We start from the raw sequence: 24,880 nt of genomic DNA, 5'->3' as shown, positions 1-24,880 counted from the left end.
GATCCAAAAATCCATACGAACCCTGAATAGCATACAACAAAACAAGCACACTGATTGAATTATAACACAATTATTGAACTTGGTTTGCATAATATTGTGATTTATCAGTGTCTCGCAGATAAATTAATTGCCTCTGCCTGAGGCGTCGGCAAGTAATTGATCTGCTCCCCTCTAAATAATCACGACATTTTGCTTGACACACATCATCCCGTAATTGTCCATTATCTTTACAAAAGAGTCTTTATGCTTTACAGCCATTAAAAAATTAAGAAAGGAAAAATATTTATTGCTTCATTTCGTGAATCCACTACTTTATATTCTTACAAATTGCGGCTTCTTTATGGTACCCAAACTAACTAAAACAAATTGGAGATTGGTTCTTCGTCGGCATTCACAACACTCAGAACATTCTCGCTGCAAAAACTTTTCGCACCACGTCGCAAAACTTATTTCGTCAACTGAACCTTATCCTCCTCTGTCGTTGTTATTCTAGGCTTTATGAGTCTTACTCTAAGGGTTTTATCCAATTCTATTAATAACTGTACGTTTGTTAGTATTTTTTAAAAATAATAATAATAAGGAAATTGACGAGATTTCAATAAAAAGATAAACCAAGTAGACGGCAGAGATGACCTCGTGACCAGAAAACTTTTAAGTTCACATGATGTTTCAAAAGTTGATGTTTTGTAGACTACGAGTCAGTGCCCCATTTTTCCTCAGGGAAAGTAGAGCAGGCGAAACGCGAGCGCGAGGGAAAATTACCCCACGCGAGAAAAGGCTACACGAGGCGTGTCGCCTTTTCTCGCGTGGGGTGATTTTCACGCCCGCTCGCTTTTCGCTTGCTCTACTATCCCTGAGGAAAATGGGGGACTACTCGAAGTCTAATGTTTTGCCAAGTTTTGACCGCAATGCTGGACATCAAAAAACTTTAATAAAGTACCGTTGCAGCTCTAAGAAGTGGTTCTGTACGAACGGAAAAACAAGGACAGCCAAGAAAATGAGATTTTCTCAATACTTAGTAAGGCTACTTAGTACTTCTAACACGTGAACCAGAGTCATTTTGACGGGAAAATGCATTAGCCGCCGTCATTCTACTACGAGTTTTAGTGAAAACGTCGTTGTGACGAAAATAAGTTACCAAATCTAAGAAGCTATGAAATTATGCTATCAGGAGAAGGCTTAACCTCCCGGCTTCAATTCAAATAACCTTTCTGGTCAGGAAAGTACAATAAAGTTTTCCTGGGTATCGATTTTTTGAGAGAATACGCGAAAATACTTTAATTCAAGTCCTCGTCCTCGAATCTAAATCGAGACCTTTAGATTCGCGACCGAGAACGACTATGAGTGAGAGATTTGCCTGAAAGATTTTTGGCGTATTCTCAAAAAATCGAGACCCCAGAAAACTTCATCGTATTTTTGATTCACCAGAAAAGTTAGCACTGTTATCTTCAATGAAGGAGGTTAAGCCCCCTCCTGATGGCAAAATGACAAAACTTTAAGATTTAATAACTTGTTTTCGCAACTACGACATTCTCGCTAAAACTTGCAGTAGAATGACGACGGCTATTACGTTTACCCGCCAAATGACCTTGGTTAACGCGCGCGCACTTCTTGTATTGAAAAATTTCGTACTCGTATTCGCTCTCGTCTTAGAATCATAAAGTCTCTAATATCTCTAATCTGTCCATTTGAATGGCGCATTTATCCAGTTATTTGCAATCCACTTGTGACCCTCCAGAACATCGCATCCGCCATGTAAAGAACGCTCGTCTTGCGCTCCCAACAAACCAGTCACGTTATCGACCACGTGATTGTACCACATGATCGCTGTACCTCTAGTGGGACGAACCACTATATTCGCATCATAGCAGTGAGTGCTTAAATTTGACAAATCCTTTTCATGGAACTCCTGTAAGAGATGAACGGAAAAACGATTTACTTGATGAACAGACAGGTGAATGAATGAGCAACTAAATGAATGAAAGAACGGAGGGCCTACTGATTGACTGTGAACATGAACAAGTGCATAAAATAAAGGACGGTTGCATAAAAAAGTCAAAAGCTTGGAAATACTGCTCAAAATTCTACTCAAAGCAATTATTTCATAGGTTGGAACGCCTGCCCACAAACCTCGTCACATATGTTGAAAAAGAAAATGAAATCCGGGTTAAAATTTTCACCCCGGGCGAGCCCTAATCACTCGGTCATCTAACAACTGAGCCCAGAGCTCAATATTGTGGGAAGAAGGAAAAAGAGTAGACAGGGAAAGGATAGATAAGCTGGTTGAAGAGGTGTGACGTGGAAAAACACAGCTTTCGTCTAGTGTTTAAACGAATTCTATAAGTTTTGCGGATCGCGTTTCTCACCGTTTGGTCGAAAATCTCTTTATCAGCGACAGGAAAAGCCGTCTCGCCGCCACGGGGAACATCGTTGAGGTAATACAATATCGTCAGAAACCTGAAAGAAGAATTAGTTTTTGGCACAAACGCGAAAGCAATCTTTACTAAGTTTATTACTGCGACTGTTGTAAGCCATTTCCGAGTTTCCCCTAGCCTCTGTTTTAAAGCAATGCCAAGTGTAAAGCCATTGAAATGAAAATGATTTTCAGTTTTCGCATGAAAATAAAACTCCTTTTTATAAAAAAGGTTTTGCAATTAACCTCGCATTGAAAGTGAAAGTTTTGGAACTCGGAAATTGCCTATTGGCTGATTAGTGGTCACGTGGCCTTTACTATAATCAATCGTGCTGCAAACACTCCACCCAGAAAGGCATGTAACAGGACGTGTAGCGCCAAGCCGACAGCCTCTTTACTGGAGGAGATCTAGAGGAACTCAAACCACGAGATGGCACTTTTGTTCATAGTTTTTTGTTGACCATTCGCTTATTTAGTCTCTTCAATAGTCTATTCCAGGCCTTCAGATGGTGGTGTGCGGTGCTAAGTCAGCCACCCCTTGCTGTTTTTCCTACTCACAACTCTTTGTGTCGTCCCCAGTCTGGACTCCTGGAACAGGCTACCTGTTCACAGACCTTCTATTAGGGAGCTTAAGCAACGACGACGTACGGCAACGGCTACGAAAACGTCACTTAAAAAGTGAATTCGCGCTGCTTCAAACTTTATCGCGTTTATTCCATCTCGTTCAATTCGTACAATTGTTGGCATTTTTTTCTGGAGTTGAATTCTAAAATACTGTATCGAAAGAAAGTCGTCGTCTTGTGTTCACGTCCTCCACAAAACGTGAAATTAAGTACTTTCACGTCGTAGTTGTACAGTGACGGCGAAGAAAAGCGCAAAACTAGATGCGTGATGCACGTGCAGAGTTGTTGTTTTGCCAATCAAAGCCTATTGCTTTTTTGCCGTTCTCGTTGAAGTCGCCGTTGCTTAAGCTTCCTTATATTTCCCTTCAAGGTCGCGTATGGAAATAAAAAAGCCACTTCCAAGTTCCAAAAACCCTCACTTTCAAAATGAGGCCAAGTGCACAACCTTTCTTGTGGAAATGAGTTTTATTTGCATGAGAATGAAAAATCATTTCCATATCAAAGGCTGAGCACTTAACCTCGTTTTGAAACAGAGGCCCGGTGGAATACGGAAATGGCCTATTGATTGACATCCGTACATATTACATCTTTTCCTGCCCTTTTAACAATATTTTGCCGACTTTTATAGCTGATCGCACAATTTCCCGCGCTTGGTTGTGAATGGGTTGAGAAAGCTGTTCTAGTGTACAAACTAGGAACTCATTACCCTCTCTTCCTCCTGACTTGGCAAAATTTCCAATTATTTGCAAATTTCGCATTTTTTTTTTCACCTGCGCGCAAACCCGGACATATGTGCCTCTCTCGACAAGACAGTGTAAGAGAAAATCTTCTTTACCGACACAAGCTGCAATTTGTGTCGTTTCCTCCTCCTGCATTTCTGCAACATATCCTGATAGAAGCATTATTATCCCGTGACGAGTCATAATGCGCGTGATAATGGCCATGGATTCCATACTGTACAACCTGAAAAACAGCAGTAGTGATGTTAACCTACAGTTGAGCGAGTTGGAATATGAAGCTTAAAAAGACGCATTCAAGTGCTAGACGTTTACGTTTGCATTATTCATATTATCCACAGTAATAATAATAATGCAAAATAAAAAAAATATACAAGAAAGTGTTAAAAAAATTAAGAAACTAAATCAGTAAATCAATTCATATAAAAATTTTCCAGGCCAGCCTTGAAGCCTTGATGTTTGACTGAGTAATCACTTCAGGAGGTAGGCACTTCCACAAGTTTATCGTGGCGGGGAAGAAACTCCCCTTGTACTTCGGCGTTAGTGCAAAAGTTCACAGCAATGTATCTCGCAGGATGGTACTGACGGGTTCTGCAGTAACGTAGTGGCTCGACATATGATGGCATTGGGATATCTTGAAGAACAGCATCAGCTTCGCTCTTTCTGGTCTCATCTGTAAAGGCTCCCAGTTAATTTCCTGGATCAAACGAGTCACTGTCCTCGGTTCTCTATTGCAGCAGTTCTTGAAGAAGCGGGCCGCCTTACCCTCTACAGCCTCTATACTATTGAGTTTCTGTCAATTAAGGGTTGTCACTAAGATTTTAAGTTGCCAGGTGAATACAAAAGTAGGCAGGGAATCAAACACCAAGGATTTCTTTTGGTTCCATTTTTCTTCTATTCACTTTGAAAGTAGCCAAGGACCACGTTCGTAGTAGCTGGGGAAATCCCCGGCCCCCGGCTCTTAACGACAGCCCTGAAATTAGTCCTTCAGAATGTAGCCTGCGTAACAAGCGTTTCCGTTTGGTTTCGGAGCAAAAAGAGACCGTGGAAGGGGATTTTCGGTTTTGATCGCGCGAGAAATTAAACGAGCCATTTTTCGCGCGGTCTTTGACTCTTTTTTCTCGTTCTTTGCTCCTAAACCGCACAGAAACGCTTACTACGCAAGCTATTCAGAATGTTATAGTGGCTAAGATGTCCAAAAACATGATGGTATATAACATGCTCCATAACTTTACAGATCGCACACGTAAGGGAGACAGGTCTGTAGTCGTCGATGGTCGTGATCGCTCAAGCTCCCAACTATCTGCCAAAAAAGGCCGTTTGAACACATATTAGGACAGTTTTTAACCGCAAATAATAGACCATTATTTTTTACCTCGCACAACAATGGACACTGAATTTTTTGTTCAAAAATGAGCCCGACCTTTGCCAGCCCAGGGGCTGTAAGGGAAGTCACAGCTTACCTGCAACTCTTCACTGCGCTCCACAAATACCCTTGGTAATTTGGTCAACTGTATCACTCTAAAACGAAATGTGACAAATTAATCAAAAAGTTATTTTTTGCAGCTGGTAAGACAGTATTCCAACACATACTGATATTCACCAAAATAATAATATGTAAAATTTTTGCTGTCAGGCAGTATATGAATAATTAATCTACATATCTAAAACTTACAATGAAAATCAATGACAACTCGCAGCCTAAATTCTCATCGCCTAGACAGCACATAGCAGAAATTCATATATCACAGAAAAGTAGTATTACATACTGTCTTATAGGGACGCTCATAAACACACAAAATAATAGACATGACTAAGACACTGGTAGCAACCAGCAGTAGCCAGTGTGAACAGCCATGACTAATGCATGCAAAAGTCATAGAGTAATAACAAAAACATTATCAAGAAAAACCTGAGAATTAGTTATTTGGAAATGTTGGTTTTTGAGGAGAGGGGAAAACCGGAGTATCCAGAGAAAAGCCTCTTGGAGCAGCAAGGGAGAGAACCAACCACAGACTCAACCCACGTTAAGTGATGACAGGATTTGAACCCAGGCCACATCAGTGGGAGGCGAGTGGCCCAGGTCTCATCATTTTGCCACCATTGCTCCCTAACTACTGCAGAGTTAACAGTCAACTCCTTTTTATGGGCATCTACTCAAGATGATACCTCTTTAACCCTTTCACTGCCAAATTTTACCAAAAGCAAATTTTAGCCAAATTTCCAAATTTCATTTTGTGAAATTTTGAAAAATAAATAGCACCATGTGTAAGTACAGGAAGAGTGCTTTCATTTAAATGGTCACATCATACGATTTCGTCCACAGACTCAAAAGTGTGCTGCCCAGTTCTCCAAATCCTGACCCTATTTCAGACCAAAAAATGTCATTTTTCACACCCATTTTCAAACCTGGCCTCTAAAATCCATACCCATTCTCAGACCCGGCCTTTAAGAAATTAAGTCATCATTACTTAGATTAGTACAGCAACAAAAAAGATTTCTTAAAATCCATTTTGAATTAGCATCAAACTATTTCTTTTTCATTCTTACTCATTTGGAATTGAAACAATACATATGTTCGTACACTCCGGTAGTTTAGGGGCTTACACAACAATCAAACTAAAGATGTGTGTCCATGCCTTTCTTGTATATCCCTCAACACTGCATCCTTGCTTCCAGTCATCGTCAGCCATGTCTGTTGGCTAAGTCTGGTTCGGTATCGTGGATGATTATTTTCCAGTTTTTTCATGTACCGTTCAAGCACTGCATGGTCACCCTCCATGCATTCAGTCAAACTTATCTCACCTTGTAGAAATGAACAGTAAAAGAATGATAAGATCAAATTGAAAAGAACCTATGGTTATCTATAGTCTCCTGTGAAGCCATTTTTTGTGTTGTCATGCAATGCTCCAAAGTTGCAGCACTGCATGAAAACACAAAGAACAGCTGCAAAGGAGACTAATGGCCAGCTCAGTTTATCAAAAGACACTTCAGTGACTGATTTGTTCACATTTATCTTGTGCGAATGATGTACATGTGGTTGAGACTGAATGGAGCCTAGAATGACAGAATGGCAACAACAAATGCACCCATATCTCCTTCAGACTTCAAGCCTATTCCAGGGATTCAGGTAGTAGGGTGCGGCCCATCTAGTCAGAGAACGGGAAAAAAATAAGGCGGACAAGAGGGAGAGGAAAGAAGGAGTTTTTCCGGCTCACATCTCTTTGCACTGTACACCCCCGGAACGGGCTATCAGACTTCTCTTGTTTATACTTGTGGTTTGTGTTTTGTAAAGTACAAAACACTCCTGTTTATGTATTAAAACCACATAGTAGGGACCTTTAGATTGGAGTGTACAGGTTTTTAAACCAGGATCCTGTGCCTAAGTTAAGCACACCCTATCCTAGACTGTGTACAGATGCCCCCTTCCGGGGAGAGAGACTCTCTCTTATTTTTTTGGAGGGAAGGGGGCATCTGTACACAGGCTGACCCTATCCATAAACGTTATTTATGAGCTTGTTAGTCAACAAAGGGAAAAAGTTATAGACTGGGGGATATAATGAACTCAAGACTCCAAAGTCATACTTGCACTCAATTTCATACTCAGTGGTAGTCAGATTTGAAAGTGGCTATAAAACTATTGTTTTAATCTGTAAATACTGATACCTATTAGAGACAAAAATAAATGGCAGTTCAAATGCAGGTCACAGGTCGCAAGCGCAGGTTACAGTACAGGTGACCGCGCTACGGTAAATAAACAACACTAACTGTGTCTGCTAGCCCTAAGCATGATCCGATAGATCGATAGAACAGTGACTTGCACTTGTGACCTGCGACCTGTAACAGCAATCAACTGCAAAGATATAGGGGTGTAGAATGGTTCCTCCAAAAGCACGGGTCTCGGATAATTTTGGCCAGATCTCGAAATCTCTGAAGTGTTGGTGATGGGTCTTGAAGTCTTGTTTTCAGGTGATTTTGTGTCTCGGAGTCTCAAATTTTTTCAAGATTTGGTCTCAAATTTTGAAAGCGGGGTCTCGCAGTCTTGCAAAGTCCCAAATTTACCATTCTATACCCTAGTTATGTCTGCTAGCTATCTGCCATGCAAAATTAAAAAGTTATTGTATCAACATACCATCTCCATCTTTATCAAAGTTTATTTCCCTTAACCTGATAAAACAAAGTAAGCCAAAATTTGCTCATCAATTATTATCAGACTCAGGGTGCAAAGAAAATCATTTTTACAGCTTGCCATTTGGGTAGGCTGAAGCTAGCATTTACTAGCCCAGATGTCATTTCAACTAGCCCCAAAAACTTTTGACTAGCAGAATTGATTTCACAGTTCTTCTGTTATAATATTTTTTAGAATTCCTCAAAAAACATTACAAACAGAATTCATTAAAAACAGAAATTCACTAGCCCAATAGCAAAATCCACTAACCCTGGGCTATCGGACACTTCTTTCTTTGCACGCTGTAGACTGCAGTAGGACTTAAAAAAAGCAATTTTCAAACAACATTTTAACTAGTTCTATGTTATTGAATTATTCAAAATTACTTACATCAAATCAATCTCTTGAACTGTTACTAAAATGCCATCTGTCTCGTTTAAAGATTTTCTCACCTGAAAGTGATGGTCACTGTCTGTTAACTATATATATCTTAACACACAATACAATATCATTATAGAGCCTGATTGTATGGGTATTTCCGACGAAATCAAAATCCTAATGATCACTATTGATGCATGAGTGACGATCTTAGAGATTAAGGCCCAATCACTTAACCATTCCAATCAAGTTTGACAATGTTAGTTGTGCAATGACGGCAAAGAAACCTTCCAAAAAGTGACATGCATTTTCACAGTTTTTGTTTTGCTTATTAGACCTGTTACTTCTTTGAGTTGCATGTTTGTTTTGTCACAGTGATGTTTGCACTGAGTTTGCCAGTAACATTACCATGCAAAACAATCCTTGATGTGCGACAATTCTGCCTGAAAAACCGAGGACTTGATAGAATATGCATGACAAAATAAATAGCCATATAGAGGCCCATCATTATAAAATCATAATATTTTTATTGACACTGCCTGGTGTGGGAAGTAAAAAATTCACATGATTGAAAGAGACAGTTAGAAACAAGTTAAAGGTTACTTATTGTTTAGTTTAGCTGTATATCCCTGCAAAAACACTTGAGGTCACATGATGGGCAAACACTGATTTGATGAAAGAGGCAGATCATATAATCAGACATATCAAATACCATAAAAATGTAATTTTTTGCATTAAACATTGCATTAAAGTATCTAATTCACATATTCTTTGTTTGTGATAAAAACTTTAAATTGATAAAATCACTTCTAATTAACAATCATAATTGTCATGCAAAAAGATTGTATCAATTTTTTTTTATTCTTTTGTTAAAAATTCATTCTAATTTCCAGAGACAAGAAAAAGCAAAAAATAGTTTACAGCATGGACTCATGTTATGTTATAAGTGAAAGTCCTTGTTTGTATTATATTAAATATAACAAATATTATTATCCTGGAAAATAATTACTTATCATACCTCTGATGAAGAAATCTTGCCATCATTGTTTTCATCAGCTGCAAGTAGCTCTTCACAGTCTTCTTTTAATTCTGCTTCAGTTGAAGCTACAAGTTTCAGTGTTAGATACCATTAACCTTCTTCATCAAGGTTAAGTGTCGTTGTGGTATTCATCAATTTTAAGAATACCACAATGACCCTTAACTTTTTTTCAAGCAACTTTGAGGACCCCAGGAAGTGAAGAATGTTCAGACAGAGGGAAATACTCAGGTTTATAGCAAAACAGTGTGGTTGATGAAACACAGTGATGCTTGGCATGGCCGAAATTGAGGAAGAACCATCACTTAAACATGCAGTCTTTCTCTTTTAACTGTATGTAAAATTAAACATAGGGAGCTGGGAAGGCTTAAGAAGGGGCCTTCAGCATTCTTCTTTTAAAAAGGACCTTATTTATTTGAAAGGGGCTTAATAGAGGATTTCTAGTACATTAGGTCTGATGGTCTTACAATGTTATTTTACTCATAGAGTAAAGAATTGTGACATCAGAAATATTATTACTAATGTGAAAGAATTTTCCATAGCAGCACTAAACATGCAAAATTTGCTACTGTCACAGCCTACCCTTTTACAGCTGTTTAGTACAGCATGTTGAGACTATTCTACAGAGCAACAATGGTTAATTTGTATATGTTACAGGTCAAATTTGATTTCAAGTTAATTTTGATTTAACCTAGGTCGACTCTCAATTTCCTTTAATTCCTAGCCCTGATTCTTGAATATTATTAGGACTAGGAGATAAAGGAAATTGTGAGTCAACCTAGGATAAAAAAAAAACTTTAACTTGAATTTAATTTAAACCTGTAACATATCCACAGCAAAATTAATCTTGAGTTAGAAGCTAAAAGGACCTGAGGGGGTGGGTAGGGAGTTTAATCAAAGAAACCCCAGTCAGGGTTCATACAAAAAATGCAACCATCTTTTTAAGACTTTTCAAGCACCACATTCGATTTTCAAGGACCACTTACCAGGAATGTAGTTTCACGGATTGTCCAAAAATGCACATTCCTAGTTCATTCTAACAGGACTTAAAGGCTTGAACTGTTTGCTCAGCCAGCTTCTCTACATTTTTCAGTTCACTTAATATCTTAAATTGATAGTTTATGCAAATCACCATCTGAGCTATGATTTACTTTCTGTCTTCAACAGCCAAAATGCATTAAAAAACACTTTCCAGGCCACTACATTCAAAGCTGAAGAAAAATCAAGGACTTTTCAAGGACTTGCTTAGAAATTTAAGGACTTTTCAAGGATTTCCCCTTAAATTCAAGGACTTTTCAATCTACTGTGTAAACCCTGCCATTTAAGAAGAGGTATCAATATTTTCAGGGATGTTTAAATTAATACTGTTAATAACCTCACCTTTTTGGTCTTCGATTTCTGGCAAAGTAGTACTTTCATACAAACCCATCTTGCCAGCGAGTTTTATTATATGTTCACATTCCTCTGCACTTAAAAAGTTGGGTATTTCTAGTGGAAAATAGCATAAAAGTATTTGAAGTGGCAGATTAAAAAAAAATTGTCACATATTGAGGAAACCAAACAAAAGCTTAAGTAGGAGGCATCATTTTGGGAAGGGTATTACCTGAGGACTATTTTTCAATTTGAATAAACCAATGAAAAATAGCTACATGTTCTTGTTTTTCTATATTAAAGAGTTACTGGCCTTTTGAAATTGATGAATATTTTAAGAGTAAAATATATCTTTCCAAAATTCCTTTCTCACCAAAAAGAAGTGGTCTCAAGCTTTTAGTAATTAACTGTCGGATCCTGCCATCAGTGAATGTGACGTTCTGTACATGGCCAACCTGACAGATGTGATATTTTAAAGAAAAATACAAACAAACAAACTTGAGAACTTAAAGCAGCCTAAAAATTATTTTTTGAAATTGTTTAATGGCTTATCATATAATTTGTTATATAAAGCTTTCATACCTTAGATTCACATCGCAACACTTAAATTAAGACTTACAATTGGCTTACAGAGAGATTGCATGGAAAGATTTATCAGGATTTTTAAAAGCACACTGAATTTAAGATACAGGAAAAAAGGGGGGATATAGTAAGGACAAATAACACGTTCAGTAGCAGGCTGTATTGAGGAAGGTTAAAGTCCTTGAAGGAGATATTCCATCTTACCTGTACACCATTAAGTCTTCTAAGTTTCGGATATGGCGCATTGCATGGCTGGTTCGGCGCGGAGCAGGTTTCAGTTTCTCGGCTGCCATCAAAGGCCAGAATAAAAACACCTTGCCAGATCGCACTGACAAATAAGGTAAATATCACCAGCCAGGGCTGACACATCGCTTTGAATCAAACAACAGTACCAATAAATAAATCTCATGATAACGGAGGAATAAAGAAAGACAGCTACTGCTTGAAACAAGTTTTTGCAGGATATTTGACAGGCGTTCCAACTAATCTCGTACTCAGGTCTCCCACGGCCAAAGGAAAAGGTAAAACAGAGTGAGATCTGGGTACAAGATTAGAACCTCGTCCCCAGGGTCTTCTGGGACAGTGTGTATCGATCCGGAAGTCGTAAACTGTAAATTAAAACATGGAAATAATCACATTATCCACTCCCCTCTGGACTTTTCAGGGATAATTTAAAACACTGGTTGAGGTCTTTAGCCTACCCTCCTCCCACGCAGACGTTCTTACGGGTTCGTCACGCAATCATTCCTGACGAACCCCTAAGAACGTTTGCGTGGGAGGCTATCTTTAGCCAGGTGCACATGGTTTGCAATGAGGGAATCGAGGAAAAATGAATTATAAGTGTCCCCTATGTAAAGGTGAATTGAGATTAGACAACCACACAAGGGAATATTTTACGAACTGTGTGTGGCCCAAGGTGTGTGATACGTGACCCAACCTCGTCCCCAGGGCTTTTCCCTTAAAAAATGGGTGGGGCCCCACCCATTTTTTGAGAGAAAAGCCCTGGGGACGAGGTAGGGTCCCGTATCAACAGTTTAAAGTTTATCATCCTTATCTGAGAGAGGAGGCGATTACCCGGCTCCTGTCCGAGACGGACTAGAATGTCTAACCTTTTGAAGAAGCCATTAATCAAAGGGGTATAAGTCTGTTGTCTCCTGCACAGAAAGACAAGAGCATATCCAATACCTTACGAAACTACAACGGAAACGGGAACGGCTAAAACACATAGTGCCAAATATTTAACGAATCTTTGAAACTCCAGATCTCTTCTTTGGTGGGTTGTTTTAAGAAGATAAATACTTTTCTAGTCTTCTCTATATGCTTTCATAAAACTTTTCACAGTAAATGATGTTTAGATAAAATCGTTTGGCAAATTGAAATTGACTTAGAACGCGGTTTTGTTAAACACTGGCTACATTACGTTTACATCTTTGAAGCAAAACAACAACTCTACGCGTGTAAATTTGTAAATTACTTAACCGTCCAACTACGACATGAAATGTCTGAAATGTCTATGAATTTTACGTTTACTAGAGGTCCTTGAGAACAAGAACCGCAATTGAAGGTGAAAAATTTTACTACTATCTCTTTCTGAATTGAGACCCTTCCTTCAGCTCCAACCAAATCCCGCTCCTTCAAAGTAACTGGGCGACTTGGAATCATCCCAAAAAAGTTTGAAAGAACACAAAGTTTATTTCTTTGTGACATTTTAATTGGTGTCTTAGCTTCTGGTAAGGTCCCTAATAACCTCTGTCCCGAGCGAAGGTTATATTAGTCGACGACATCATCGATCATACCCAAGTACACCCGTACTCCGTCTAAAAACGGGAATGGGGCTGGACTTCCACTCGCCGCCCCCCTTCCCACACACACACCCTCTGAACACCTGAAACAGGCTAGTTTTTAGTTGATGGTTAAGGGGCAGATAAACAAGCCGCCATCGAGTAGTCTGTGTGCATTTACTTGCAAACCACTGACGGAAAGGATTGTTGTCTCAGGCGGATTCTGAATAATTCTTTACAACATTTGAATATCTTTTCAAAGAATATTCCATCTTGGAATATCAGAGACTCTGAAACCCTCCGATCATTATGGGAATAAAAATTCGGCGTTAGAACTTCTTTTATTAGTGGATGCCTGAACCCATTTATGAATTATAAGGTAAACTGAAATTGAAATACTTTCGCAAATCAGTAATTTAAAGAACTAGTGTATAATTAAACACTACGAAACAGTTTTATTTCGTCATTATTATTTCTGGTCTCGCGGAAAATGGTGAAAGGCCTTTCCGAGAGCTGCCCTAAAATGATGGCTACGCCAGATAAAAAGACAGGGATTTAAGCACGAGCTCAAAAACAAAACGGTAAATACCCAAGCCATTCTGTTCTCATCAGCGTGTCCCATAAATTCGAATGTTAAGTCAGGAAGGAAACATATTAACGACGAGCCCACTAAAATAGCTGACGTCTTCACCGCTTCGTTCTCATACTCCAAGCTAGCTGTTTGGAATTGTGACGTTGGTGAGCCCTCCAACGAGGCAATTTTTCTCTTACGTTTTTGAACCAAACGAAAAAGCCCGATATACCCTGCAACCCAAGTCAATATCATTGCCAAGTGAAGATAAGGCGAGACGAGTTTTCCCAACGTCGTGGCGAAGAAAACGCCCGCACATATAGACAGCAACCAAACCACAGTAATCGCAATGAGGACCTGTTTCTTTGACAGAAGACGATGGTGAGCAAATCGCAGTGAGAGAGCTCTCCACCTGTAAAGTGTTAAAACCACTAAGTTTGCAGTCGAAGCGTGCAGTGTTATTAGTGCGATCACTATTAACACTAGCTGAAACGTCGAAGCTTCGTCAGTACAGTATAGAATCGCGTGTATGTACATCGGTTGTGATATGGCACAGTTCAGAAGATCTGCCGTGGCAAGGCTCAAAATTAACAGATTCAATCCTTTCTGAAGGTTTTTGTTTTTCATGATGACAAACGCGACCAATGAATTCATTACAGTTCCAAAAATACTGAGTAGCAAGTTCAAAGAAGCGAGGGCAATGACTCGGCTTTTCTGCATCTTGTTTTAGAAAAGATAGACGCGACCAAATACGAACTGGGCAGGCTGCGAGATATATCTTTTGAATATCTTTGACGTTTTCAGGTATTAAAAGTTATAATTACTGCTTGGATTTCTAATTTCCTCACCAGATAAAACAAATCTTGCAATTCAATTTAATTCTACCTGAATTACGCAAATAAGAGAATTGCTTTCTTTATTTTCAATTTGGCAACGGGAAGCTGAAGCGTATTCCAATTTATTGCACTGTGGCCTAGATTTGAATTGAACTGTTAACCCCTCACCTAATTGTTGCGAACGACCAGTAATTTTATCGATGGTCAAAATCAACTCTGTTTCTGTTGTCGAGTTATCGTGATCGCAAGTAAAAAAAAAATGAAGTGTTCATTGTAGTACTCATATTATTTGAAAAGTAAAGAGAGCTTTGACATGAAAAGAACAAATATGCACACTTTGGTGACTAAAAATTAAAATTGGTTTGAGAAATTTTGCAGCTGCGTTTTGTGCTAAGTAGAACAAACACGGCATAATTAACGAGAAAAGGCAACTTCGTTTAACTTTGAAAAAGATAAAAGAAATCGAGTGGTAGGTGGGCATTAGCAAGACATCCAGGAAGAGGACTCACTGTCAACGAAATTATGTCATGATTTGACAAAAAGAAAAGTTTAATGGTCATCTTGAACAATTTAGCAGACACGATGCTTAATTGACATTCAAACAATGGGAAAATGACTTCTAGAAAATCATTGCTGAAGAAGAGCAAACAAACAAATTTTGGGGTAGCTAAGACTTCAAGACAACCCTCATTTTTGCGTCGGTCAAGAAGCAGTGAAAATGTCAACAAAAGTCTTGGAGGGCGGGTGAAAACGGAAAGTGTGTTAGTGCGCATCTTGCGAAAATCTCACACCAATGCTTCACGCCTTGAAAAGCCTGTTTTGAGAAAAAAATTGACAGTTCTGCAGTCTAGTTTTATGGATCCCGAACAGTTTCAAGCAATGAAAACTCCGGCTAGCCTGAATTTCATCCGATTACTTCGAGTCGTTATTACTCCCTCAATAAAACTTCGCGTGAACAAAATCCCGGCCGCCGAAACCACAACAGCGGCTCATGAAAAACCTACCGACTCTCCGCAATGATTCTACATTCGCAGTTCAATTTAGCATTTCAGCTTCCAAGACAAGGGCAATTTTGCTGTTTAAGATAAAGATTAAGCTTACCGAAATGTTTGAACTACACGAGAGGGAATGCCAGAGATGCGATCCGCTGAATATCAAGCGACAATCCCGCTAAAATTTTTCATAATTATACATAATTATGCGAATGTTTAGACAATCAACCAATCAAAATCACTACCCGGTTTTCGGGTAGTGAGTGACGTCACTGGACGGCATTAACGGCCGGTCGATTCAGACGTTGTTGAGAGGAGAAAACGACTCGAACCAATCGGATGAATTTCAGGCTAAACTCCGGCAAGTCAAGGACGAGGAGGAGTACTTGCCCGTAAACAACGCCGGCGCTAAGAGTAAAAAAATGTCGTGAAACTAGAGTGGACACAAGTTTTACATTGAATGAAGTATCCTATTTCCTAGAGCAATCGGCTGAGCATTCGACTGATTAAAGCAGTCTGGAAGCCATAGGCAATCATCAGTCTCACGAACTATATCAGCAAACTATACCCCTTGTATTGAGATACTGCCTACAGAACCGACAATTAAATCACGTAGTGACTGTAGCCTTTCTTAGTTTCATCTGGTGCTTTGAAAGAGACCGTTTTCGTGAAAGGGTATCTACCACTGACCGTTTCCACAGGAATACCAAGTTTGTCTTAATGTACCCCAACATGAGTTACAAGTACCACGCTCAGTTGCATGCAGTGGTGACCGTATATGTACTCGATCATAAACGCCGAGGCGTTTATCCAGTTTTTAGGGCTGATGCCGAGGGCAACATTTATTTTAAAACCACATGTCTAAAATCACTGACCGCAATTACAATAAATCATTTCTTAATGATATTATTCAAAACAGAAAGCGTCAAAAGTTAGCTAGTCTCTGAGATAGAATCGTAACTGTCTCACTGGATGGTACATATTTGAAAGTTGTTCCGAGTTTTTTTATGATCCTTCCATAAACGCTGCGTTCCTCTGATTGGGTGCGGCGTTTACTGGCAATTTAGTTCCCACTTGCCACGTTAAATCGACGATCGGACGGCGCTTAATGGAATATAAAAGGTATATGAATTTGTCGAGCTTTTTCGACAAGATACATAAAACTGACAGGGATGCATGACTTTTAAAAACTATTGCTCTCCGATATACTTCAAGTGAGAGAGTTTGTTCATCTCCCGTGGTCCCCCCTGATAATCCCTGGTCGTAAACATCATTGGAAGAGTTTTTAGGAAGGCTTTTAATCGGAGGGGTTGTATCCGTGAGGCCTTATATATAACCGAAATAGAAAAAAATCCTACAAACAAGATATAGCTGTGGTTTACTGGGTTCTAGGAATTGTAAGGTAAGAGAGCAGCCGGCTGATTAAAACACGTTTTGCATTTATCGGTTTTTAAATAAGCTTCAAAACATCATAATGAATCAAATTAATTTCAACTCAGTTGTAGGGGGCTTATAATGGCTCGATTGTGCCTAGTGTGTCTAGCTAGATTCTGTACTCTGACAACGCTCTGTCAAGCGGCACATTCCCGTATTGGCCATATAAGGGATAAGGGATCGAGTACGCCCCTCAGCCGTGAACCATTGCATGCAAACCATCTAACCGCGGCAGTGTTAGCTCAGTCGGTAGAGCGTGTTGACTGCAGAGCGGGAAGTGGCGGGTTCGATTCCTGGGGCCAGACCAATACTCAGGGTCTTAAAATAACCGAGAAATGAAGGTACTCCCTTTGCACTGCAACAGGCTAGACCTTCGCGTGGCTCGGATGACCACGTAAAATTGCGCTCCCGTCTCCAGTTGGAGACGTATAATATAGTGTCCCCAATTAGTAATTTCGTGCTAAATACATTGACACTCAAATAAAAAGTGCATTTTTTTTCTAGTACAATAGCAAGGTTTAAAAATACAGAATTTCGTACGTCAGATAACTAATCAACATTAATTTTAAAAAAAATGTTTAGGACCGTGAATAAGCTAAATGGTTTGAATGAGCGCAGATATAAATTACAAAAGTAATTTTGTAAGTTACGTGCTTGCAGATCGTGACGTCATCATCTTTGTTTACGAAGTACCATTCATATTTCGGAATTATATTAATGTTGGCGAAGTAAGTTGAATCACTCTCAAAACATTAATACAAAGTGTGATGGAATTATTACAAATTGCGACAGCTTAGTATATTACAAAGTGCGATGGACAGTTATTACAAATTGCGACAGCTTTTTTATTACAAAGTGCGACACGGTTTATTACAAATTGTGACAGGTATCACAAAGTGCCATGATTATTACAAATTGCGACAGTACAAAGGGTCTGACAAAATTTATTCCCTATAAAGAGGTTTCTATTTCATATATTTCGCTATTATTGGGGTAAAGAAAATCGTTCTTTATATCGAGGACCTCGTTCTATTAAAGTTCCACTGTAAATGTCTTTCATTTACTGTACGTTATCGACCACGACAAGCTGGGGTTATTAGAAGGTAGAACCTCAAACTTTACGTACCCGTTCTTGTCACATTAAGTTGGGAGACCCTGTGCGGCACCCATATTCCGACAAAAAGTTGTGCTCCTTCCTTCCCAGTGTTGTATTTTTTGCTTCTGTGATGCCAACTCGCAAAAACCAACATTGAGGGGGGCAGAAAATATCATTGCTGACGCAACTAATGTGACGAGTATTGTAGAAAAACTTCTTCCATTGAAACAAGAATGCCTACTTTAATTATATACAAAGAGACCGAAGTCATTCAGTCATTAAACAACTTGTATGATTGAACATTGCAGTATAGTTAGGGGCACCCAACGGCAATTTTCGGAAAATATCTGTTCGGAAGACGATTTCAGATCTATAATTTTTGGAACATTTATTGTAAAATTTCTTGCTTGCCTGCCTCTCCTAGGATTTTCGAACATCTACAAAATGGTATAATTACCCATTTTTAAAGAATTTTTACCCTAAAAAAGGCCACCTAGAATTTTCGGGAGCCTTTTCCCGGCTGAAATTTTCGAAAAGGTAAGTTTTGATCCCTATAATTTTCGGATCACTAGACTTTCAGCTAGGAAATCTGAACAGATGAAAAGTTTTTAGGGGATAAAAATATGCCTATGTCTACCGTTTAAATACTAAAATACGTTCAACAATGCTATGTTAAGTGGTTTTGAACTATATCCTCGTTAGGTGCCCCTGTATAGTATTAACTGTTTCTTCATCATTTAATTCCTCCCACGCCAGACATGTCGAAAGTTCTGTGCAAGGACCTCTCTAAATTGATGGCTCCGCCAGATGAAAAGGCAGGGATTTAAGGACGAATTTAGAAACAAAACTGTAAACTCCCATGCCATTCTGATTTCATCAACGTGTCCCATAAAGTCGAATATTATGTCAGGAAAGAAACATAGCAGTGACAAGCCCACCAGAATAGCCGACGTTTTCACCGCTTCATTTTCGAATCTTATGCTTGCTTTTTGGAATTGTGCCGTCGGTGAACCCTCTAATGAGGCGATTTTGCTCCCCTGCTTTTTAACCAAACAGAAAAGCCTGATATACCCTCCGATCCAAGCGAGGGTCATCGCTAAGTGAACATAAGCCGCAACGAGCTTTCCCGGTTTGGTGGCAAAGAAAACGCCCATAAATATGGACAGTATCCAAACCCCTCCAATTGCAATTGAGGCATGTTTCCTTGAAACAAGAAGGAGATGTGTAAATGGCCGCGATAGAGCTTTCCACCTGTGAATTGTTATAGCCACCAGGTTTAAAGTTAAAGCGTGCAGTGTTATTAATGCAACCACAATTAACGCTTGCTGAAACATCGAAGCTTCGTCCGTACAGTAGAGTATCGCGTGCACATACATCGGTTGTGCTATGGCACAGGTCAGAAGACCCGCCGTGGCAAGGCTCAAAATCAAAAGATTCAATCCTTTTTGAAGATTCTTGTTCGTCAAGATGACCAACACAACCAATGAATTCATTACACTTCCAAAAATACTGAGCACAGTGTTTAAAACAGCGAGGGCAATGATTCGGCGGTTCTGCATCTTACTCAAGCCCCCCGCACGAACAAGGGCAAAAACTTTGATGAACAGGAGGAATGTCTGTGGCCGCAAAATACATACTACTAATCATAAGCTTTTACAGCCTGTTTCGATTAAAATTTTCCTTTCTGGATGAAAAAGATTATATTCAAATTAAGTTAAACTGATCATGAACAAGCGAACAGCACCTTCTGTCAGTCAGCTGGCAACGTTCAAAACGCATACAGAAGTTCCTCTCATTAAAGAAAATATTTGAATTGAACTGTTCACCTCTCCTCAAGGTTTCTAAAGACGATTGATTGATTTTACAGCTCACAGTAATTTCCTTTCTGTTTTCGTGTTCATGTGGTCATGCATGAAATAATGAATTACCAGCACCTATTTATGACATAACATTCTACGTAAGAAGATTTTTGACATAAGCAAACAAATATACGTTACTCTAGTTAATGGAACTTTAAATTAGTTTGGAAATTTTGCAGCTGCCCTTTGTGATGAAAAGAAAAAAGCGGCACGGTTTAAAACAATTAACATACATTTCATTAATGCCCGGCATGCGCTTTACCAAACTGACAGAACTCCGCCTAACAAGAAAACTGACTGATAGGTGAGTACTATTTAATAGCAAGAAGGCGGACTCAACCTTGTCAAGAAAATCGACAATTACGTAAATGTTTATGGCCACCTTGAAAAATTTAGCAGCTAAGTTAATAAATTGATGCCAAAACAGTGGGCTGAAAACTCTTATATGGCAAATCGTTGTCAAAAAAGAGCAAATAAATAAGTTTTGCCCATGACGTTCATGCAAGAACAAACTTTAACAAAAAAAGAAGTTATTCCACCCTTTCTCTCTATTCCGAAAGATAATATAACGGAACTTGACAAATAGCCATGTAGACATCTATGTGGCAAATCACATCTTATTTTCAGAGAGGTTGCAACTGAAATTTCTAGACCATGTGTAGGTCCCTCATTTTCCAAAGGGATAGCTGAGAGACCGAAATACGCCAACGTACGTGAACTGAACAGTCATCCACGAGAAAGACCCTGTAAGACCCTGAAGAAGGAAGGCCGTGCCTTCCGAAATATTGGTAAAAGAAATATATATTTCCGACTGTAAAATCAGCCTTGCTTCTTTTGTTCTGTATCCGGCCACAAGAAAGGTAGTCTGCTACACCTGTACACAGTCGTTTTTAGTGTCATCACGCAACAGTGTGTAGCAGACTACGAGAAAGGTAGCCTGTGTGGCAGCGCTAGGAAATAAATGGGCGCAAGAATATCGCGCCCGCCCGTTCTCTCTTGCACCCATTTATTTCCTAGCGCCTGCTACGCAGGCTACGAGAAAGATGACACGCGGAGGGAAGAGAGAAATTCAATGTCGTATAGCCAGAGTTCTTTCACTGTTCTTTGGCTTTTTGGCCCGCAGTCCCTGGGCACTATATTGAGCCTTCCTCGCAGGTAGTGGCGGTAGCGTGTGGAAAAATAGCGTGAGTAGCAGGTGACTGCTGTAATTTTAATTTTGGTGGCGGAGCCGCGTGAAGATTGGGAGCAAGTCACCACTAGCGAAAGTCCCTCGCGTGGCGGCTCGGCAGCTAAGGAAGTAAATCCTGTACCAACAATCCTACCAGCTAAGCATGGGTATTCACACAAAACAAGCCAGTTAACAATGGCTGCTAGCATGATAAGATAAAAGGACTAATGGGCCTCGTGATTTTTTAATTTTGAAAAGGTGATATTTTCCTATTTTGTACATTTACTCAGAATAATTTCTTTAAAATATAAGATATGATCTTGTATAAACTCGAAAAACAAGTGGAGCCGAACCAGTCGGCTATTTATGGCCGAGCATTGAGCCGATTACTACTAATCGGCTTCTGGCCGAGAAGCTGGGTGAACTCGGGACGATCGAGAAACTACGTCACTAAGGTACCCGGCGGACTGAACCCACGACATCTAAATAGGCCCTTTGCAGCTGGCCATTCACGTGGTACAAAACCGCCACGCTGGCGAGCAAAAGTCGCACTGGGACAAGACAAACAAAAGACATACATAAGTTTAAACTGGTAATTGTCTTTGTTTGTCATGTCCCAATGCGACTTTTGCTCTCCGGCACGGTGGATTTGTACCACGTGAATGACTAGCTGCAAAGGGCCTATTACAAGTCCGTAGCACTGACCGCTTGACCACGCTGTCTCCCTGTCATTAACCGTCCTTACTTTGTAGGTTGAAGAAATTCATCGCTTATCTTTACTAGTTTTAGTCAAATGAAGGGTAAATAAATGTATTTTTTAATTAATACAAAATGGTTCAGCTTTACTGGATTCGTCCAGTTCAATTGTTATGGTTCCTCATATATTTTGGTCTAGCCAAGAGATCATAAGATCTCTTAGTCCAACAAATAAGTTTAGTTCTCTGATGTGTTACTTCCCAATCACCCACTTACTATTCAAAGTCATTTGAATATTCATATTCTGTTGGAATCCATGATTATGCAATAGTTCGCACTTCGAATGCCGCCTTTCAGTTAATCGAGATTTCTCCCACCTTTGTTAAGGTTTAAAAGTTAATTTGCAATCAAGAAAGCGTCTTTTGCAAGTTACCGTAGGAGGGACAGAATTTGCTACCCACCGAGTCCTCCCTGCATCTTCGGGTGGCGCTGTGCCAAATTAAATACTGAATCCTTCATCGCTCCACGTCGTCTCTCACTTCCACCGGAGTGACGTACCCTTCCCTATTAACAAAGGATTGAAACAGAATATGGTACTAACCTACCCGTTGTCACGAATTGCATTAATAGAGACTGAGATTTAGACTCACGTTTGCGGCAAACTGTGAACGTCAAAATGTACCACGTGGCTAAGTTTTCCCTTTACTTGCCATCTAATCTTTATTTTATCCACAAACAAAATAAGCAGTTTCATGTTCTTTTTCATTACTTTAGAAAGTTTCACCCGTACATCTCCTAATTTGAGAAACTGTCAACTTGGATCTCACGTTTGCCGTAGACGTGATTCTAAATCTTTCTGATGACTCTTATCACCTAGCGTAATCTCTTTACTAGTAACCTTCTCATACAAAAAGCCCTCTTCTCATTTGAACAACCAAATTTTATTAAGCCATTGATTCCTCCCTTATTGGGCGCCTCCCTTATATAATTACTAAAATTGTATTTGCTACGTTAATCGATCAGTCACTAGAGAGGTTAAGTTTCACGTATACGGCAAATGTCAGATTCAAGTTGAGAATTTCTCAAAATAGAAATGAGCAGATAAAAGCAGCTCAAAACAATTCTTATGGATAAAAAATTGCGTGAAACTAGTAATTAAGGAGTAGAAATAATGAACTGGAAAAGACAAGTTAAGGGGGGAGGCTCGGTCACGTGGTACAAATTCGCGTTTGCCGTTTGACGTAAACGTGATACTTAACCTCTCTACTATATGGAGACAAAAGTCTTTGTGACAAAATCCTATCGAATGAATTCAGATCGAACACACTCAAAGGATCTACAGAAAGATTATTTGCTAAAAAATTGTGATGCTACTTTGGGGGGAGGGGGAGGGAAGCAGTGAAAGAAATTTTCACTGTAGAAAGAATAAATTGCTGAAGTTTTGAGCGAGTGCCTAACACTCTGACAATCAATCAATCAATCAAAAACTTTATTTCACTTCCAATTTCCAAAGACAGCATAAATTTATGCTAATATCTCCCAAGGAAAAGCAAAACAAATAGAAAATAAATGAATATGGCAATTAGAATAAAGTAATACTATTATTAAATATATTATCTACAAATTTAAGACAACGTAGACAAGGAAAATATTATATGCATTGTGACTACAGTAACTAGTGATAATTATTAACTAATTACATAAGGAGCAGCATTTATTATCAAAGTTAATGCTCTTAATTTTTGATTTCAAAAAATGTAATGACTCAGCAGTTCTAAGTACCTCTTGGAGCATATTCCAATATTTCCTGGCAGAGTAGCGAAAGGAGTGCAAACCATATTTGGTTGATTGAACTCTGTGAATACTAAGAGAGTGTTTACCACGCAAATTGTAAGAAGAATTTCTTTCTATCAGTGGCTCGTTAATATAACTAGGAGCCAGACCATGAAAAGACTTACATACAAGAGTTAACATATCATCTATTCTACCATTGTGCAGGCTAGGCTGATTGATGTTATCTAGGAGTTTGTCTCAGGAACTATGACAGTCATTTAAAATAAAATGCAAGCAGCTCTCATTGATCCACTCAAGTTTGTCACTGTTTCTCTTGCCGCAATAACGCCAGTAGTTGAGGCAAGAGATTAATGGCCCCTTAACCCCTGAACCTCAATGGTATTGAAACCAGTTATCATCAGCATATGGAACTAAAATAAGAATGAAAGGAAGTATGCATACTGTCATTCATGGTACTATTAAAAAACAAGGGCCCGAGTACTGATCCTTGGAGTGCACCCTTGACAACCCTTAGCCAATCTGAAAAGGTGTCCGCAACTTTAACCCTCTGAAACCTGTCGGAAAGATAGCTTTCCAAAAGTAGAACACTATCCTTAGATAGACCATAGGGCTTAAGCTTAGCTAGTAAAAGCCTACATGGGAGACAGTAAAAGGCCTTGGTAGGGCTAGAGCACAAAACAACAAGTAAGCCCACCCTTTCTATTAAGCCCCCATCTTCCATACACCCCATACCCTCCCTCAAAAATGGCTGACAAATATACCCCCTCAGGAAGTCTTAATAGTAGTTATTTAGAACGAGTATTGTAATCAGCATATGCCTGCTTTGATACAACTTTGCCACAAAACAATAGACAGAGTCAATTTCTATCATATAGAAAAACTTGATTTTTGACCTACTAAATTTGGGTTTATGCTCATGGAATTTACTTCATTTTAAGGTTCCCTCATTGGACCTTGTATTAAATATTAAAAAAATTTAATTAAAGTTTATTAAATTTTCTTCTATACTACAAATCAATCTGGGGGTACTCAGGAAAGTTTGAAACCGGGAGGCTTCGCCCCGAGATGAAAACTCTTACCCTTTTATATACCGTTTTTGACAGAAAATGTACCCCTCTTGTATTCCTTCTATTGAACAATGCTACCCCTTTCAGATACCTAGTTTAGAACTTTGCATTCCTGCTGTAAACGCACCTTTTTTAAAAATATAAACAAATCGCAAAAGCAGAATGTTTTCTCGTCTTTCTCATCACAAAATGAATCTGATAGCCCTTCTGGGCCTTTTTACAGACTGAAATGACAGATTTCCATACCCTTTCATGTACTTCAAAATAGTAAAATCCCT

At 39.2% G+C, this 24,880-nt stretch overlaps 2 protein-coding genes across 2 annotated transcripts; both read right to left on the bottom strand.

The window, feature by feature from the left end:
- Positions 1 to 1,197: 1,197 nt before the first annotated feature.
- Positions 1,198 to 11,760, bottom strand: LOC140926617 (transmembrane prolyl 4-hydroxylase-like). The gene is made up of 11 exons (XM_073376339.1): positions 11,513 to 11,760; positions 11,100 to 11,181; positions 10,736 to 10,843; positions 9,338 to 9,423; positions 8,332 to 8,393; positions 7,906 to 7,940; positions 6,413 to 6,578; positions 5,237 to 5,294; positions 3,872 to 3,999; positions 2,367 to 2,457; positions 1,198 to 1,909 (listed from the first exon to the last, which is right to left on the bottom strand). The coding sequence occupies exons 1-11, from the start codon at positions 11,675 to 11,677 to the stop codon at positions 1,676 to 1,678; spliced, it is 1,215 nt and encodes a 404-aa protein (XP_073232440.1). The 5' UTR covers positions 11,678 to 11,760; the 3' UTR covers positions 1,198 to 1,675.
- A 6,152-nt stretch (positions 11,761 to 17,912) lies between these two features.
- On the bottom strand, positions 17,913 to 19,916 carry LOC140926616 (histamine H2 receptor-like). Its single transcript, XM_073376338.1, has one exon. It carries the CDS (start codon positions 19,575 to 19,577, stop codon positions 18,756 to 18,758), a length of 822 nt encoding a protein of 273 aa, XP_073232439.1. The 5' UTR covers positions 19,578 to 19,916; the 3' UTR covers positions 17,913 to 18,755.
- Between the last annotated feature and the right edge of the window lie 4,964 nt (positions 19,917 to 24,880).

The sequence above is a fragment of the Porites lutea genome, chromosome 2, assembly GCF_958299795.1.
Source record: "Porites lutea chromosome 2, jaPorLute2.1, whole genome shotgun sequence".
NCBI lineage: Eukaryota > Metazoa > Cnidaria > Anthozoa > Scleractinia > Poritidae > Porites > Porites lutea.
Note: the sequence above shows the minus strand (reverse complement) of the source record. Positions and strands in the feature narration are given on the sequence as shown.

Excerpts from the sequence above, each read along its gene's own strand:
- LOC140926617 (XM_073376339.1), bottom strand. The coding sequence starts at position 11,677 with ATGTGTCAGCCCTGGCTGGTGATATTTACCTTATTTGTCAGTGCGATC. Across the intron at positions 11,182-11,512 it reads GAAGACTTAATGGTGTACAG|GTTGGCCATGTACAGAACGT; the intron begins GTAAGATGGAAT and ends CACATCTGTCAG. Across the intron at positions 10,844-11,099 it reads CTTGAGACCACTTCTTTTTG|AAATACCCAACTTTTTAAGT; the intron begins GTGAGAAAGGAA and ends ATTTTCCACTAG.
- LOC140926616 (XM_073376338.1), bottom strand. The coding sequence starts at position 19,577 with ATGCAGAACCGCCGAATCATTGCCCTCGCTGTTTTAAACACTGTGCTC.